Genomic DNA, 19,603 nt, shown 5'->3' on the forward strand with positions numbered 1-19,603 from the left:
ATTGCCACTCATCAGCTGGGAGTAGGGTGAATCACTGCTTGGTAAAGTTCATTTCTGGGGGAAATTCAACAACAATTAAAATTATGGGGAGGCGAAAAGTGAGTTTAAAATCCTCCACTAAATACAAAATATAGAGAAAATAACTCATTGTGTAAACCATTCACAAATCTAAACAAGTCAGAAGACTTGCTTTAAACCCAGAAACCTTCTGACTACACTGTTTCCAATGCAGCAAAGGAATCTGGGTAAGATATGCAAATGAGATTCACAATGACTCACCTTTTTACTTTTAGCCTGCTTTTTAAGACAGGCTTCCCTTTACGCCATAGCACTGCTGCATTACACAGCTTTTATGCTTAGCTAGGGTTAGTACAGTGATTCAGACCAATCCCAGGACAGCTGTTTCGTGGTTATTGCCACTCATCAGCTGGGAGTAGGGTGAATCACTGCTTGGTAAAGTTCATTTCTGGGGGAAATTCAACAACAATTAAAATTATGGGGAGGCGAAAAGTGAGTTTAAAATCCTCCACTAAATACAAAATATAGAGAAAATAACTCATTGTGTAAACCATTCACAAATCAAAACAAGTCAGAAGACTTGCTTTAAACCCAGAAACCTTCTGACTACACTGTTTCCAATGCAGCAAAGGAATCTGGGTAAGATATGCAAATGAGATTCACAATGACTCACCTTTTTACTTTTAGCCTGCTTTTTAAGACAGGCTTCCCTTTACGCCATAGCACTGCTGCATTACACAGCTTTTATGCTTAGCTAGGGTTAGTACAGTGATTCAGACCAATCCCAGGACAGCTGTTTCGTGGTTATTGCCACTCATCAGCTGGGAGTAGGGTGAATCACTGCTTGGTAAAGTTCATTTCTGGGGGAAATTCAACAACAATTAAAATTATGGGGAGGCGAAAAGTGAGTTTAAAATCCTCCACTAAATACAAAATATAGAGAAAAACAGCTGTCCTGGGATTGGTCTGAATCACTGTACTAACCCTAGCTAAGCATAAAAGCTGTGTAATGCAGCAGTGCTATGGCGTAAAGGGAAGCCTGTCTTAAAAAGCAGGCTAAAAGTAAAAAGGTGAGTCATTGTGAATCTCATTTGCATATCTTACCCAGATTCCTTTGCTGCATTGGAAACAGTGTAGTCAGAAGGTTTCTGGGTTTAAAGCAAGTCTTCTGACTTGTTTAGATTTGTGAATGGTTTACACAATGAGTTATTTTCTCTATATTTTGTATTTAGTGGAGGATTTTAAACTCACTTTTCGCCTCCCCATAATTTTAATTGTTGTTGAATTTCCCCCAGAAATGAACTTTACCAAGCAGTGATTCACCCTACTCCCAGCTGATGAGTGGCAATAACCACGAAACAGCTGTCCTGGGATTGGTCTGAATCACTGTACTAACCCTAGCTAGGCATAAAAGCTGTGTAATGCAGCAGTGCTATGGCGTAAAGGGAAGCCTTTCTTAAAAAGCAGGCTAAAAGTAAAAAGGTGAGTCATTGTGAATCTCATTTGCATATCTTACCCAGATTCCTTTGCTGCATTGGAAACAGTGTAGTCAGAAGGTTTCTGGGTTTAAAGCAAGTCTTCTGACTTGTTTAGATTTGTGAATGGTTTACACAATGAGTTATTTTCTCTATATATTATATATATATATATATATTGTCTCAAGTAATCCATTTTCCCTCTATAATAACCTAGATATGTACTAATTATGTTACCTAGGCTTATATTGACTAAACATAAATGGTATCTATTAAAAAATCATTCCAATAATAAAACGCTAGCTTTAATAGAATGATACATTTACTTTTTGAATGATCCGTAATCTCACAAAATCAACATGATTACAGATTCATTTGTTCTAAATCGTTGTATTTTATACCATGTAATAGCTGACTTGGGATCCTACAATATTATTCACAATGTTGATCGTTCCCTTTGTATTTATTTGTATGACAAGTTACCATGAGTTTACAAACCTGGAGTTTACATGGTATAAAATACGATTTAGAACAAATGAATCTGTAATCATGTTGATTTTGTGAGATTATGGATCATTCAAAAAGTAAATGTATCATTCTTTCAAAGCTAGCGTTTTATTATTGAAATGATTTTTTAATAGATACCATTTATGTTTAGTCAATATAAGCCTAGGTAACATAATTAGTACATATCTAGGTTATTATAGAGGGAAAATGGATTACTTGAGACAATATATATATATATGATAACATTTTATGATATGTATATACACTATTACACTCTTGGTATGATTTGATGTACTATGTATAAAAATGAATTGGTGTATATTGTGATACGAACTGAGCTGGACCACATATTTAGTTCCAGTCTGCTACAATAGCACCATATGGGTGCGCCTCACTTGTGAGTATATTCTATCCTGTTGGTCCTGTGTGTGTTGGTGCCCTGACGTTACTAGGCCATGTTTGGCGCCTCTGTTCCTCTTCTCTTTTCTGTATATTCCAGCCAACCAGTTCTGTTCCTCGGGACGAGGTCCTTAGGAGGGATGAAGAGGCTAAAAGGGGTTATTGATTCTTCTATGACAGAAAACACTTCTTGAGGCCCTTGCAGGAGCTGAATGTGAGGCAAAGTGTCAGAGTTAAACTGGATGATGAGAAGAAATGGAAGACGTCTGCTACGGTAATTGGACGCTCTCCAGAACCAAGGTCTTATGTAGTCCTTACTGATGGAGGGACAGTCACACGTTGAAATAGAAGGCATCTTCAGCCAGTACCTGAGAGTCTGGGACTGGATGCCTCAGAGCCACCGCCGATGGGATCCCCTGTTTTAAAAGGGGTGCCTTCCCTTCAGCAAGATCACAGCAGGGATACTTCTTTGCTTCCAGCAGACTCTCAATCACCTTCTTCTGTATCAGAGGACAGTTCATGTAAAATGACGTCAAGTGGAAGAGTGGTGAAACTTCCAGCCCGATATCAGGATTAGCACTAGTTAGAGCAGTTACCGGAAGAATGGGCAGAATAATCCCATGGTCACTGTGGACTAGGATAGTCTACCCCAATGTTCAAGTCAGGATTGTATTTCTTGTTGTTCATATATATTCTCTTTCACTTGTTATTTGTTATACACTAAACAAAACTATTTTTGTATGCTTCTTGTATATCTTGTAATTTGATGTACTCTAAAAAAAAATGTATACTTTGTCCTTTGAAAAAGGGGAAGATGTGATGAGAGTGGGAGGTGACGTCACAGGATGGGGGCATGGCTTATAGCTGTTATTGTCTATATCGCAGTTACTAAGTTAGATGTGTTGTGCAAGCTGTATACTTCTATGCTCTGCAATAAAATAGCATTGTACCTTCTATGCTGTGTCCTGCATCTAATGACAGTATTCTCTATTTGAATCATGAAAGAAAAATTTTGGGTTTCATGTCCCTTTCATTTATCAACACTTACCTTAAAATTTTGAATTCAAATTAATAAGAAATATTATGAATTTGGGAACATAGAGTCAAATCTAAAAATTCTCTTTCAGGGCCTCTTGATCTAAAGCTCTCCTCTCAGGTGAGATGATCTAAGAAGTCTTGTCAATACAGTGAGGTCTCTCCAAGACTTTTAGAAACACAAATTTTAGCTTGAGAGATGTTTTGTTCACTATACAAAGTTCTGTAAGTGAAGTCTCTTATATTACATTATAAGGTTTAAAAAAAAAAAAAAAAATAGATTATTTGTGATGTCTATTACTCTACCTGAACTGTACATTTTTTAAAAAAAGTTTAGGACATAAAAAAAAAATTAACCACTTTACGAGACTTTGCACCTTTGGTGAAGCCAGCGGCAGTTAGGAAAGCTGAAGCAAGAAAATAAGAGAAGCGCAAACGAATTTATTAAGTTAAATGAATAATAATACATAAGGACTTACACTCAGGTAAGCACTGTCACGTATCTCCAACAGGAGAAAATCAGAGGCAGCAGTAATCTGAGTCCCCCTCTACACACAACATCCAGGTTCTCATTAGCCGTCTCAATGAAGAGGAGCGTCTGATGTCAGCGTAGATTGGAAATCCGGAGTGTCCCCCGGCAAGCGGATACCTCTCAGGCTAAACAGCTGTCAATGACATCAGCTGTGAGGTCTTAGTTGCGATATCCCTACGCATTTCGTCCGGATCCCGGCTGGACTTTATCAAGGGCACACTTGGAATAAAAAAGTTCAAAGTCAGACCTACCAATATCGCCAAAATGAGTACACAAATGAACTGCATATTCAAAGGATATTCCCGACCATTTTTGTAATTGTGAATAAGCAAAAATTCGCTTGAAAACTTTGTGGTAAAGGAACTGTCTTGCTGAATGAATTGAAATTGCTTCAAATTTCAAAACCTTACAAAAAAGCCACTTAAAACACTTCATATAACAAGTTTAAAAAAATTGGAATTGGAGTAATGTATGGTAATTTAATTTTCTTGGTATCTGTTTAAGTAACTGTTTATGCTTACTGCTCCAACTGCATGTGAAACCTACATAAAATGAAAACTTGTGTACTGTATCTATCCAAACTGACAAATATGTATATACAGTATGTCACATACAAGGAAATAATATTGACCAAAAAAATTGTGACCACATAAAAATAACTGCAGCATTTTGAATCAAGGCTTTAAATTTGTCAAGCTTCCTACAGAGCAAAGAATAAAAGATTGCAAGTGGTAAACAGATTCCAGTAGCCCCACACTAGAAAGAAATTGCAGTTAACAAGTAAAAAAATCAAACCAACATCATATAGATAGATTTTTGTTTGTATTATATAAACATTCTAAATTATTAATTAATGTTGTACTACATATACTGTTATTATTGTTATTTATTATTATTATTATTATTATTATTATTATTATTATTATTATCAGTAGTATTATTATATGATGCCTATTTTCCTTTCTTTAACATTGAGTGGACTAGTAATTTATTTCTTCTGGACTAGTAACGTTTCTCCCTTAGCTAGTAATAGTATACTAAAATGTTTCCAGCCCTAAACACACACACACACACACACACACACACACACACATATATATATATATATATATATATATATATATATATATATATATATATATATATATATATATATATATATATATATATATTTGCTCTCATAAAAAACTGTACTCTCAAAATAATAGGATATAATAGGGTTAACTGTCTCCTGATGGGCTAATTGTTAAAAGTAATGACATTGTTAAGTTTGCTCATTAAGCGTGATTAGCTAATCAGATAGGAAATCCGGCTGCTGTCCTAACAAGGTAAACAAATAAGTACAGTGTTGTTATTGTAGGTCTTTATATCTGCATGCTATTTGTAAAATCTACCTTCCTTAAAGGGACAATTCACCCCAAAATGTTCTCCCCTTTAAATTGTTCCCAATGATCCATTTTACCTTCTAGAGTCTATTAAATAGTTTACAAGTAGCTCCTTTACCCTTATTTCAGCAATTGAAATAGCTGATTTAGCCTGTAGTAATCCCACCTATACTGAAAGTTTCTAACTGGAATCTATGCTATTGATAAGTGGTGTAAACACAGCCAGCAGAAGAAATTACACTCACAGTGGGGTGCAAGTTAGTTAAGTAATAAGGTTTTATTTTTCCATTGTTTTCTCTGAGTATACTATTGAGCTTTGGTTTTCCAGACAAATATAATATGATAAGGAAGCAGATGTGTGTACACAAAGTGATAACATAATGAGATATGATATTACCTGAAATTCAACCTATTTCAATAGGCTGTGGTTTAAAAGCACAAAACCAGCTACTTCATACACACAAATGAACCTGAAAATGCAATTTCTCAAATATTTAATACTCGGCAGCAAGTAATTGAATGTACATTCATATAAAAACAATTTTACAGTGTACTGTCCCGTTAAGGGTTCATGGTATTTGGGTTTAGACCTATACCACTGCATGTTGACAAATATATTACTTTATGGACATGTAAGATACAACGCAGGGTTCTTATGTTTCTCCATTTCTTGAACATACCAGAAGTATAACATATTACCTTATCAGTTGGTGGGGAACATTTTACTTTTCTATTTTGCTAGGCTTGACCAACAAATATAGAAGGTGAGAACTACTTCTTACAGGATGCTTGAAAAAGCGATGGGCAATTATATTGCTTGTTGTTTTGGTCTTTGAGAAGCCTTAATATACTGCTTTATTTTGATGTACTTGAAGAGATAGGAAAAAATTATAAATTTTATAGCTCAAAAAAATAAAATACAATTTAAAATGATATAATATGACATAATATAAACTAACCAATTATATCATCACTGACCTTAAATATGGCATCATATGCTCTATCATCAATGATATAAACATTGAGACCTTAACAGAGCCAACTCTAAAGTTTTATTCAGTTTCAATGAGACAAGTATTTTCTGGTTAAAATGTTTGGACTATACAGGTGGCCCTCAGTTTACAACGGTTCAATTTACACCGTTTCAGAATAACAACCTTTTTTTCCAGTCATGTGACTGTAATTAAAAAGCATTGAGAAGCAGTGCATTTATTAAAATAGCCAGTAGGTGGAGCTGTCCATTTGTGTTGCAGCAAAGCCAAGCAAGCTGAAATTAATCAGTTTAACCAGACCTGAGCTATCGAGCAGATTTCAAAGGAACAAAATCGTCCTGTCTATAAATCAGTCCAGATTGGAATGCATAGAAAGAACTGTTTGCAGAAAAATGCAAGTGAAGTCTGTGTTGTGTAATTTTTTATTAGGTTTATAATGCTGTTTAGCAAATGTTTTTGTTCATTTAACTTAGTATAATTATATATTCTGTGTGGTGTGAATATTTTATTAGGTTTATAATGCTGTTTAGCATTTAAAGTCTTCTTTTCAAAGCTTTAAAAATAATGTATTAGGTGTTACTGGAACCTAACTCCCTCACTTCCCATTGACTTACATTATAAACTGGGTTTCAATTTACAACAGTTTCGATTTACAACCATTCCTTCTGGAACTTAACCCCGGCGTAAACTGAGGGCTACCTGTACTCATAATACTGTCAAATGGGACTTTACAATAAATCCATTCATGCTCAAGTGTTAGAGTTTTGAATTACCAAGAGAGAAGGGTCATATTCTTTTTTTAATATTATAAATCAATGTAAATGGGAAAAAAAAAATATTCATCATTATAAATATTATTGTTTCTTCAAAATATTTTGACTGCATTACTATTTTTTTTAAATCTTATTTGCTGGGCCAAACTGCTGATTAATACTTAAAACATTTTAATATTCTCTGAAGGAACAAAGAACTAAATGCTTACTTTTTTTTACTATAATCTTTGTGGGGGTTTTTGTTTGTTTGCTTGTTTTTAAACTTTATGGGTTTTTTGTTTGTTTTTAAACTTATTTGGAACCATTAGATATATTCATGATTTATTTAAAGATAAATAACACATTTAGGGCTAGATTAAAAGTAGAACACAAAAATATTAGCTCTATTGTGGTTCTAATAGCATTAAAGTTTTAAAAGTATTTGTTTTTCAGTTGAGCATGTTGAAAAACTCGTGTTGCCTATCGTTTGAGCATGAAGCCAAAGGTGCTCAAAACCTCCGCTCAAGTAGAGGAGTTCCTCACTAAGTTATATACTATGGTCAAAAACACTCCACTTATTAATACATACACACGCACATTGTGTGTATATGTATATATTTATTTAGGATATTTATTTTAATTCAGTGTAGCAATAAAGAGGTGTTTTTTAGGATGTGGCCTATGGTCTCTTGTTTGCACCATATTTTAACTTATTGTGGTTAATTATGTTTGGAATAACTGAGTGCTGAATGGAGTAATCTTGAAGCTTTTTGTGTTTGTGTGTATTTATATATATATATATATATATATATATATATATATATATATATATATATATATATATATATATATATATATATGTTTGTGTGTGTGTGTATATGAATACACACACACATAAATATACACCTCTGGGCTCTTCCCAGTCCAGCACCTTATAATATACTATATCATTTTCCCATATCCCCCAAAAACATTTTTTTTCAATATTACATTCAATATGTATAATTAGGACTGACCATGTTATTTAAATATATTTTTTATACTTTGTTATGCATATTTGCAAGCGTTAACACTTTATAACATAAGCACTAATAACTGAAAACATTAAGTTTATTATGGCATATATCTATGGCTGTGACACAACGTTTCAGGTACCACATCTCGCTTCATCAGATATTCATTGTCCAATGCAAACTTCTATTTTTTTATTGATATATTGATGAGAATTGCCTATCTTTCAGTTTAGCATTGGTGGAACTGTATTTTAAAAGTGAAAATTATTTATAGTTATTGTTACTGTTATTTATAGTTATACTGTTTTTGTATACTCTAGGAGGGATCTATGGATAACTTGTATGAACCGGTTGAGAATATCCAAGACTCTAAAGAGAACAATGTTTGCAGGGCCAGTACCTTGCTCAACTCTTCTACAAAGAATGTGCCAAATGATGCTTCCCTTTCCTTGGTAAGTCCATAAGTATAAATTACTTATTCATTTAATCAATTAATTAATTAATTAACTCAAAACAACCATCTTAGCATAGATGTAGACATAAATTCAAAACATTACAGATTTAGGGTTGTTAAAGGATTGATGGTGCTATTTTAATTACGGTTAGCACCCCTAGAATGCACCTGTACCCAGTTATGTTTTTTTATTAAAGTTATACATTTCTACAACATCTCTACTCTACAGCATTACAGTTATTATTAATATTATTTTTTATTAATAGTAGCATTATATTTAACAAAATATTAAATATCTAAACAAAATAGTCACCTGTGCGTTAGAACAGTGAAGTAAATTATGTGGTTTTAATAGTGGAAGTTAGAAAAACCTTAAAGGGACATTACAAATACAACATTTTTCTTTCCTGATTCAGATAGATTATTCCATTTTTAACAACTTCCCAATTTACTTCTATCAAATTTGCTTAATTCTCTTGATATCCTTTTTGAAAAAGCAGTAATGCACTAATGGGAGCTAGCTGAAAGCCAATGACAAGAGGCATCTATGTGCAGCCACCAATCAGCAGCTTCTGGGCCTGCCTATGTATACTTTTCAACAAAGACTACAAAGAGAATGAAACATTAGATGATAGAAATAAATTGGAAAGTTATGTAAAATGGCATGCTCTATCTGAATCATGAAAGAAAAACAATGGGTTTCATGTCCCTTTAATTTGCATCATGGCTATTTTTATTAATTGGTTACCTGTTTTAGCAATAACCATAGGAAGTCCTGAAAAAATATATTGAAGACTTTTAGGTTTGGAGACAATGTCAATAATTATGCAAGAGAGTTCAAGCATGATGCTTTGTATAACAAACATCTTATATGTGTGAGAGAGAAGAGTTTGTGTGTGAGAGAGGGAGAAACAGGGTACATGTGTAGGCAAATCCTATATCCCCTACTCACAACTAATATCACCATGTCTCACTCTCTAAATCCTGTGATTGACATGGCATGTATTCAGTAAAATCCTGTGATTGACATGGCATGTATTCAGTAAAATCCTGTGATTGACATGGCATGTATTCAGTAAAATCCTGTGATTGACATGGCATGTATTCAGTAAAATCCTGTGATTGACATGGCATGTATTCAGTAAAATCCTGTGATTGACATGGCATGTATTCAGTAAAATCCTGTGATTGACATGGCATGTATTCAGTAATAATACAGGAAGCACTCGCTCTATAAACCAAAAGACAGGATTTCATAGTTTATATTAAACCTTCTGGTTTCAGATGTTCTGGACTAAAGAACTGGAGTGAGAAATGATTGATTACCAGCTTTTGAGCCCAGATACTAAGAGCTAGATTACAAGTGGAGTGCAAATTAGCGTTCCTGCTCGCCTTTTGTGCGCATTGGTTTGTAAAAGTAAATGCGATCACTTGAGCACAATTGAATTTAACGCATGCTGGGATAGTGCAACCTCAGTTTTGCTAAATTACATTTAAAAGTACTGTTACACTTATAATAACAATATCTAATAAAAATTATGTTAAAAAACAAAATATTGCACACAAAAAATTATCAGGGCTTAACGATATGAGGTCTGCAAAGGAAAAACTTTTCTTTCACTCATGGTTAGTGTTTGGCTGAAGCGATTTATTATCAATCAACTGTGTTTACTCTTTTTAAATCATAATGACAACAGAAACTACCCAAATGACCCTGATCAAAAGTTTACATACCCTGGTGATTTTGGCCTGATAACATGCACACAAGTTGACACACTGGAGTTTGAATAGCTATTAAAGGTAACCATCCTCACCTGTGATCTGTTTGCTTGTAATTAGTGTGTGTATGTAAAAGGTCAATGAGTTTCTGGACTCCTGACAGACCCTTGCATCTTTCACCCAATGTTGCACTGACGTTTCTGGATTCTGAGTCATGGGGAAAGCAAAAGAATTGTCAACGGATCTGTGGGAAAAAGGTAGTTGAACTGAATAAAACAGGAAAGGGATATAAAAAGATATCCAAGGAATTGAGAAAGCAAATCAGCAGTGTTCAAACTCTAATCAAGAAGTGGAAAATGAGGCGTTCTGTTTGATAACATACTGCATTCATCTTGCCATCAATTCTGACCTAATTTCCTGTGCCTTTGTAGCTCACACATCCCCAAAACATCAGCGATCTTTGTGGCATTTGCTTAGTGATGGCTTTCTTCTGGCGACTCGACCATGCAGCCCATCTTTCTTCAAGTGCCTCCTTATTGTGCATCTTGAAACAGCCACACCACATGTCCTGTATTTTACCTGAAGTTATTTGTGGGTTTGTCTTTGCATAACAAACAATTTTCCTGGCAGTTGTGGCTGAAATTTTAGTTGGTCTACCTGACCGTGGTTTGGTTTTAACAGAACCCCTCATTTTCCACTTCTTTATTAGAGTTTGAACACTGCTGATTTGCATTCTCAATTCCTTAGATATCTTTTTATATCCTTTTCCTGTTTTATACAGTTCAACTACCTTTTCCTGCAGATCCTTTGACAATTCTTTTGCTTTCCCCATGACTCAGAATCCAGAATCATCAGTGCAGCACTGGATGAAAGATACAAGGGTCTGTCAGGAGTCCAGAAACTCATTGACCTTTTATACACACACACTAATTGCAAGCAAACAGATCACAGGTGAGGATGGTTACCTTTAATAGCCATTCAAACCCCTATGGTCAACTTGTGTGCATGTTATCAGGCCAAAATCACCAGGGTATGTAAACTTTTGATCATGGTCATTTGGGTAATTTCTGTTGTCATTATATTTTAAAAAGAGTAAACACAGTTGATTTATAATATATGGCTTCAGCCAAACACTAACCATGAGTAAAAAAAAGTTTTGTGTTATCATTCATATTCTCTGAAAAATGGCCAAGAAATCATAAATTCTGCCAGGGTATGTAAACTTATGAGCACAACTATATATAGCGCATTGGAACCCTTTGCAATCAAGTAGATAACAACATGTTAAAGCATATTTATCTAATATTCATTTTAAATAAAGTGCTATACTGTGTATTTACTGTTAATATTTCACATTCCAATGTTCTGCACAAAGTAGAATATGTTCTAAGTATTTATATATAGATATTCCTACATATTTCTGTATATATCTATACATATACTGTATGTAATCATCTAAATATGTATATATATATATATATATATATATATATATATATATATATATATATATATATATATATATATATATATATATATATATATATATGTGTGTGTGTGTGTATTTACAGACATATCTACTCATATAAACACATAAATACATATGTATACATTGGAGCCCATTGCAGTCAAGTAGCTAAAAATGTGAAAACTAATGCTTATGCAATATTCATATTTAATAAAGGTTTTAACTATGTATTTAATGTAAATATTTCATATTCCAATGTTCTTCACATAAGTGAATATGTTCTATGCATTTATAAATAGATATTCCTATATATATATCTGTATATACAGTATTGTGGAAAAGTCTTAGGTCACCATTAGATTTGTTGTTTTAGCAATGGTATAATGACCATATATAGCCTGAGAAGAAAGTAGGCGCATCACAGCAGAGCTCTGTGACTTTCACTGCCTTAAAGCTAATTATGTACGCATTAAAGCCATTTTTTGGCTGCTGGAAGACACCTACATTGGCAAAATCACCTCCACAGTGATCGGAGCAAACCTTGGCAAATTCTTCCTTTACCTACACTTGCTGCAGACCAAGGCTGCTCGTTCCCACGGGAGCCGAGGCCCGATTTGGGCCTAAAATCGGCGCTCACATCAACTACAGTTTGCCTCCTAAACCCGCAGCAACTACACCCGCTTTGAGTGTGAATTGAGTGGAGAAGTACTGGCCGCCATTCTGGCCGTCTCACGGCATGAGCAGCTGCCATCTTGGAATTCTGGCAGAGTTAGGAGTTGATCCTGTCCGATCTGGGTCCTCCTGGGACTAGGTGGGGTACACCACTGCTGACAACCGAGGCTTTACCACAGCCGATGAAGACCTACAAAGGAAAAGCTCTGCAGTCTCTGGGCCGACACCGCAAACTACATAACTGACATCAGGATCGCAGGTCTGCACACGTGGCGCACTGAGTTCGTGAGAGGCCTACTGCCTCCAAAGATATTAACCTGCTTCAGGGAAATATTTTTTCTTGCTAAGTGATTTTTATGACACTGTAATGTCTATTGTCTGAGTAAGCTGTAATTACTTTCTCCCTCTCCTTCCCCTTTACTGTAGACTATAAACTAAATAAGGACAGGTTTGATTATTGTTCACTGGTATATAGAGGGGCTGGGGCTGTTTACTAGTCACATAGTGTTTACCTATATAGAGATATTGTGCAGCTTCTCTCTCACCTCCCCTGTCCTGCCCAGCTAGCCTGAGTGGGTCACCTCCCCCTTTCCCCTTTCATTGGTTGTATCCCCTTTTCCCTGAGGTGGGAGATAAGTTTTAGGTAACCCCTGTAACTATATATCCGTGTAATTCTTTAAGTAGTCACTTATTGCCAGTTACAGGAGACCCTTAACGTGCATACTGTTATATATCATTGTCTTTGCAGTGCTTATTTCTTCTCCTGCGTAAAGGCTACACGTTAACTTGTCTCCCACCTCCCCGCTCCTGTCCAGCTTGTCTGGGAAAGTCACTTGCCCTTTCTCTTTTCCCTTCCTTCGGGTTGTATCCCCCTTCCCCTGAGGTGGGCGTCAAGTCCTTAAGAAAATCCTGTAAGGGCCCTGCATTATTAAGAGTGTTCTACGCTGCACTGTTTCCATATTGGACCCTAGAGTGGATGACCTATCTTAGCAGCATGAGTACACTAGAGCTCAGCTTTTGTTTTGTTAAGTATTGCAGTATGTAAATTAATGCCTTAATCTCCATACACCTGTTCATTATGGATTCTGACCTGCTCAATTCTAAAGTGTGTGTCTGATATTTTTCTGGATGTGATTAAAATTTTTCTCTCCCTGCCCTCCAAGGGCCTAATCAGTCAGCCTCCAGCCAAGCTGACGAAGATTTACAAGATGAAAACTCCCAATCCAGTATCAACTCATGTGAGGCCTCTCCAAAGTATATAACAGTCTACTTTGCAGAAGATGCTTGCTGCTCAAACCCTATCCATAACACAGGAAATTCACTGCAGCTCAGCTGAACTACGTAAGGATATCTCAGAGATAGGCGAGCAAGTGGATGCCCTAGAACGTAAACATGATGATCTGACCACTGACCATACCAGTCTCCTATTATACTCCAAATCTTTATCTGATCAGATCACACAGCTGGAACTTAAATTATCTGTCTTGGAAGATAGGTCTTGAAGAAGTAATATACACTTTAGAGGCATCCCAAAATCGGTATTTCCTTCTGATCTACAAGACTTTCTTTCAGATCTTTTCAAGGAATTACTCGGATCATTCGATATGTCGCTCCAATACTTCTGAGAGATGCCACCAAGCTCTCAGGCTCAGATCACTCTCCTCAGATAAACCAAGACACATTATAGTCTGTTTCCACAGCTATAGCCTGAAAGACCGGATCTTGCAGGCAGCTTTTTGTAAGCCTTCCCTCTCTGAGAGATTCTGAGATGTTCAATTGCTACAGGACCTCTCCCAACATACTCTTCAGCAAAATAAATTGTTCTCCCCAATAACTGAGGTACTGAGACGTGAAAATATCAAATACAGATGGGGTTTCCCAATTAGAATACTTGTTACAAAAGACAATCAGATGCACACCGTCACCAGTCTCAGTCAAGGCTTCTCGATGCTAGAATCTTGGGGCCTACTCCTACCCACGGGCAATATCCAACCTCTTCCCCAAGCACGGCTTAGAGCCTCAGCTCCAGAATGGCAGGTTAAAGAGCAGAGATCAAAAACATCAAATTCCTTCTAAGCAAAATGTCCCTTGACTGCTCTCATTTTCTAACTGTACTATTACCTCACTGTATGCCTAAAGAGACAGTAGAGTATATATATTACTATTTTTGTTCTCTATGTCTTCGTTAACTGACACATCTTTACAGAAGTTATGTGCTACATTGTTATGTATACATTTTAGATGCTGTTATTTATCTTTCTCATATCTAAGATGGTCTTTTTTTCACTACTGGGTCATATCACTCTGGCCTTATAGTTAAACCTTGGCAACTCCCACCCATATAGCCCATGTGTCGGGCTCCACTTGGTGGACTAATTCCACCACAACAATTTTTCTTCTGTTACTGATAAATCTCATAATCTTATATATGTTTTATCCCCTTAACTTCCCCTCCCTTTCCCTCCCCTCCAGCAGGCTCTTGCTACACTCATACCCTAAAGCACAGGTAAATGGAAAAACACCATAAAGTTCCTTACACACAATGCCAGAGGCCTAAATTCACCAGGTAAAAGAAGCATATTCCTTAGATCACTTACACATTTAAACCCTGATGTAGTTTTCCTACAGGAGACTCATTGGAAGGACAGCAATACCCCTAAACTCCTTACTAAACACTATACTACTGTTGAATTTGACCCAGACACTTCTAAAGCCAGAGGGGTTGCTATTCTCATCCATAAACGCCTTGCGTGTGAGATCATATTTGTAGAAAAGGACCCCCAAGCCAGATATATAATTTTAAAATGTAAACTCAATCAAATCTTGTACACCTTAGTCTCTGTCTATCTCCCCAATACAGGCCAATGTAAATGCCTACACAACATCCTAAAAATAGTTGACAAGGGGGGCGTGTCCGAGCTGTGTTCTGGATAGGACGCATTTTCTGTGGGCTCCAGCGGAATCTTTAATAATCCGCCGGTTATTATTTTTTATCAGCAAGATTAAAAACACACTTTATATAAAAATCCCACAGTACTGGTTATTGTGGCCCTATATCATTCTATTCCTGGCTGTTTTTGTGACACTGAGTGCTCAGATCGGAGCTTAAAGGCCTAAGGTGGCGGCCTACTATTCCTAGGCAATCACCTCCCCCCCGGGTAGAGCCAGGTTATCAGTGCTGTCAGAGCAACCTGGCTTACTGAGTCTCTACGATCCATATCACTAGCTGGACTAAGAGCTGACAAGCTATTAAGCAACACTTTACACTGGCGGGCCCTCTGGAAGGGAGAAGAAATAACTCATGGCGGGAGAGAACTACCTAATGCTCCTGGAGGACATCCCTGCAAAACTGGCATCCCTTATGCACAGGCTTATTGAGTCTGCACCATACCTGTTACATTGATTACAAATGGAAGAGGAGGACACAGGGCATCAGATGGAGAAGCCTGCAACTACACCAGCGGAGCTTGAAACAAAACAGTGCTTCAGCCCGGGTGTTGAAGCTGGCGCCGAAACTTCACACTTCGCCTATAACAAAGAAAGCACCTGCGATATGTTTGATAAGAGCTATCAGATTCCACAAACCACACCAAACAAAGTACTCCCCTACATATATACTCTCTCAGTTATTCTCAAAGACCGGGAGTTGTTTTCTAACACTAAGGGTGCTCCGTGCAAATATCAGGCTGAACTACCATGCCGATTACCCGATCATCCGGTTTCTTGGTTCACTAACCTGACAACTCAGACAGAGTCATCATTGCACCATGTGGTCCCGCTGATAGAAATGGAAGATAACATTTGCACTCCCTCACTGCAGGCCTCTGGGGACACAGATCCGTTGCTTCTATCGATTTCTGCATCTAAGGTGATCGGCGGGGATATAAAATCCCCTGATGAGGGACCAACAACCACCGGATCAATTACCTATATGACTGTGAGACCCTTTTCCAACAGTACACTTACACGGCACTTTGCTCGCTTTTTTGTGGTCCTGACTCAGGCAAACATGAGTTTTGACACAGGATGAGGGGACTGCTGTACCAAAATTACCAACCTACAATATTATATAAATTTGTAGTGCTACATGTAAGTTATGTTAACAGGGTCCCTTGCTTATTTACTGCTTGCTGGTTTAACACTATTATATTGTAAAGTTATTAAGTTAAGTCATGGTTTTGAATGTACACTTATGTGAAATTATAGGTATAATATGCGGATGTTATTGTCGTAATACAAGGGAACATATTCCTATCACACAGTTAATGTCATCGTCACCCTTTATTAACCTCTGACATTAAAGGCGGACTAGTGGCAAGAGGAGACAGACAGTTCCCTTATATAAATGTTGATCACTGCCTTATTTATGTTAATGGCGCCCGGGTTGAACACACATCTTGGAGCCTTGCGCGCGGCTGACGGCCGCAGCCGCGGGAGAGGATTTATATATATTTTATACATATGAGCTGCCGCTGCTTGTTAGTCATGATAGGAATCTGGCTGTCTTTGCATCAAACCCCCAGTTATATTCAGTGCCTTGTCCTCCACACATCATTAGTCAGTTAAACGTTTCACTTATTACCTACTGCAGTGAGCTCAATCACAGGCTATGTGGTTGTGATACTGCAGGACACAATCACGTTGTCTCCTGATCCAGAATATAAATTTGCTTTTTACTATAGGCATAATCTCCTTACAGTCTACTGTGATAATTCCCCTACGAGGTCCTACCACTACAGATGTAATCCCAGTTATGTCTACACATCATCATAGTCCAACCACTTTCACTAATAAAACATTTTATTTTAATTTTTCCTGCCGATATAAATAAGCAATTGCAGTCTTATTACTATATGATTTAACTATAATCTTATGTAGCTGCAATTTTTCCTTTTGTATTTTTCTATATATGTTTAATGTTACCCCTAATCACATACTATCCATATGCCAAGGGTCCAAGAGCGACCTGTACCAATCTATAAAGGGTGGAAAAATATGAGGACTTTGGCCCTGATGGTACATATTAAGGTTGCAATGTTGATGTGATATGTAAATTGTACCGTATATTACATGTATGTATAATTTGTTGTTCTCAATAAAAATTATAAAATAAAAAAAAAAATTGTTGACAAATACAAACAAGGTAGGCTAATCATTGGTGTTGATTTCAACCTGGTCTGGGATCCCCTCATAGATAAAAAATCAGATGGACCCAATTCTAGAGATAATCAAAATGATAACCTTTCTCATAAATGTAGATTCCTTATGCTTAAATTTGGATTCTACGACACGTGGCGGGCCTTTAATACATTAGATAAAGATTACACGCATTATTCCCACTCGCATTCAGTTTATACCAGACTTGATTACATATTCAGTCAGGCCCAAACCCTAGATCACACTAAAGAGGTCAATATACATGTGTCAGATCATGACCAGGTTTCTCTCACAATACGCAAATCCCCAGACAAACCATACCCTGCAGCATGGACCATGCCACATATTATATTGTCAGATATCCCTTTCTGAGAGGAACAGAGAAAAGACTTGCGGGAGCTAATTAACTTAAACAACAACCAAATGGTTGCAGATGATACCTTCTGGGGGGCCATTAAAGACTTAATCAGAGGTCTAATTATTAACAAACAAGCCAGTATTAAGAAGGCCCTCAGGCTACCTTTATCGCAAGCTTTCAGCGAGCTAAAAAATCTAGAGAGACTAAATCGAACATCCCCCTCCGTGTCGCAGATCATTGCAATAAGAGATCTAAAAGCACATATCTGTAATTTAGAATTAAAGTGCATGCAGCAACAACTGTTACAGATTAAACAGTTATTCTACTGGAAATAAGGCCGATACCCTGCTTGCAAATAGACTCAGACACAAGGAAAGTATCTCCTACATACAATTATTGAAACACAAAGGCCAGTCTTCTACCCTTCCCAGTCAAATTGGCTCCCTGTTTGCCTCTTACTATGAAGCACTGTATAATATACATACTTCAGAATCTCCAGCCTCTATACCCAGGACTAAAATTCAGCAAGCCCTTAAAAAACTTAAACTTCCCACTCTATCTGTGGAACAGCAGGATTCCCTTAGGGCACCTATATCCTTAAACAAAATCAAACGAGTTATCAAACATCTCAAGCTGCATAAGACTTCCCCTCACATTTTTACAAAACTTATAGCACAGAACTCACCCCCATATTCCAATGCCTTTATCAACTTTCTGGCACACAGGGCTCCTTCCGCAAGGAGTTTCTGGAGGCCACTATTATCACTATCCAAAAACCAGATAAGGACCCTTCCCTGTGCCCCAGTTACAGGCCCATTTCCTTTATAAACACCGATATTAAAATCTACTCTAAAATCTTAGCTAACCGAATTTCAATTTTACTCCCTTATCTAATTAATGAGGACTAGGTAGACTTCATTCCTAATCATGAGGGACCTGACAATACCAGGCGCCTTCTTAATATAGTAATGGAGGCTGCTAGTCTCAACAAACCCTTCTCGGTTATCTCATTAGATGCGGAGAAGGCATTTGATCGTTTCCACTGGAAGTACCTGTGGGAGGTCCTTGAGGTCTTTAATTTCCCAGAAGAAACACAATCCCACATACAGGCACTTTATTCGTCCCCCATAGCAAGAGTCAGAGGTATGGGATTCTGCTTCCTTCTCGCTCTCTAATGACAGACGACAGGGTTGTCCTCTGTCTCCCCTGTTGTTTGCCCTGGCTATTGAACCCTTAGCCGAACTTATTCGCCAAGAGCCCACTTTACAGGGAATCACTTTACATGGTATCTCCCACAAAATTGCACTCTTCACAGATGATATCACAATCTTTACCTCTTCTCCCAAAGACACTATCCCATTCCTATTGTCCCTACTGAAACTGAGATATGTCCTACTATAAACTGAACCCTCCGAAAACATGAATTTTACTCCTGGGGCTTCCCTTCAGATTATATTCATGACTTAGTACAAATTTATGACTTTAACTGGAAAATGGAAAACATAAAACACCTAGGGATCTACATTTCTACTAACAATGCACAACTGATTTGTGACAATTATATTCCCCTCCTGACGGAATTGCGGTCCTTAGTGGCTATTTCATGGGTGGGAAGGATCACTGCTCTCAAGATCTAATTTTTACCAAAATTAGCTTATTTGTTCCGA

At 36.9% G+C, this 19,603-nt stretch overlaps 1 protein-coding gene across 1 annotated transcript in view; it reads left to right on the plus strand.

The window, feature by feature from the left end:
* The window catches only part of SAMSN1 (SAM domain, SH3 domain and nuclear localization signals 1), a 365,841-nt gene that overhangs the window by 11,926 nt on the left and 334,312 nt on the right, over positions 1 to 19,603 (plus strand). Inside the window, exon 2 of the mRNA XM_053705191.1 lies at positions 8,429 to 8,560. Within this exon, the coding sequence (XP_053561166.1) occupies positions 8,429 to 8,560 (132 nt within the window). The remainder of the gene's footprint in view (positions 1 to 8,428; positions 8,561 to 19,603) is intronic.

This window comes from Bombina bombina, chromosome 3 (assembly GCF_027579735.1).
Source record: "Bombina bombina isolate aBomBom1 chromosome 3, aBomBom1.pri, whole genome shotgun sequence".
Taxonomy (NCBI): Eukaryota; Metazoa; Chordata; class Amphibia; order Anura; family Bombinatoridae; genus Bombina; species Bombina bombina.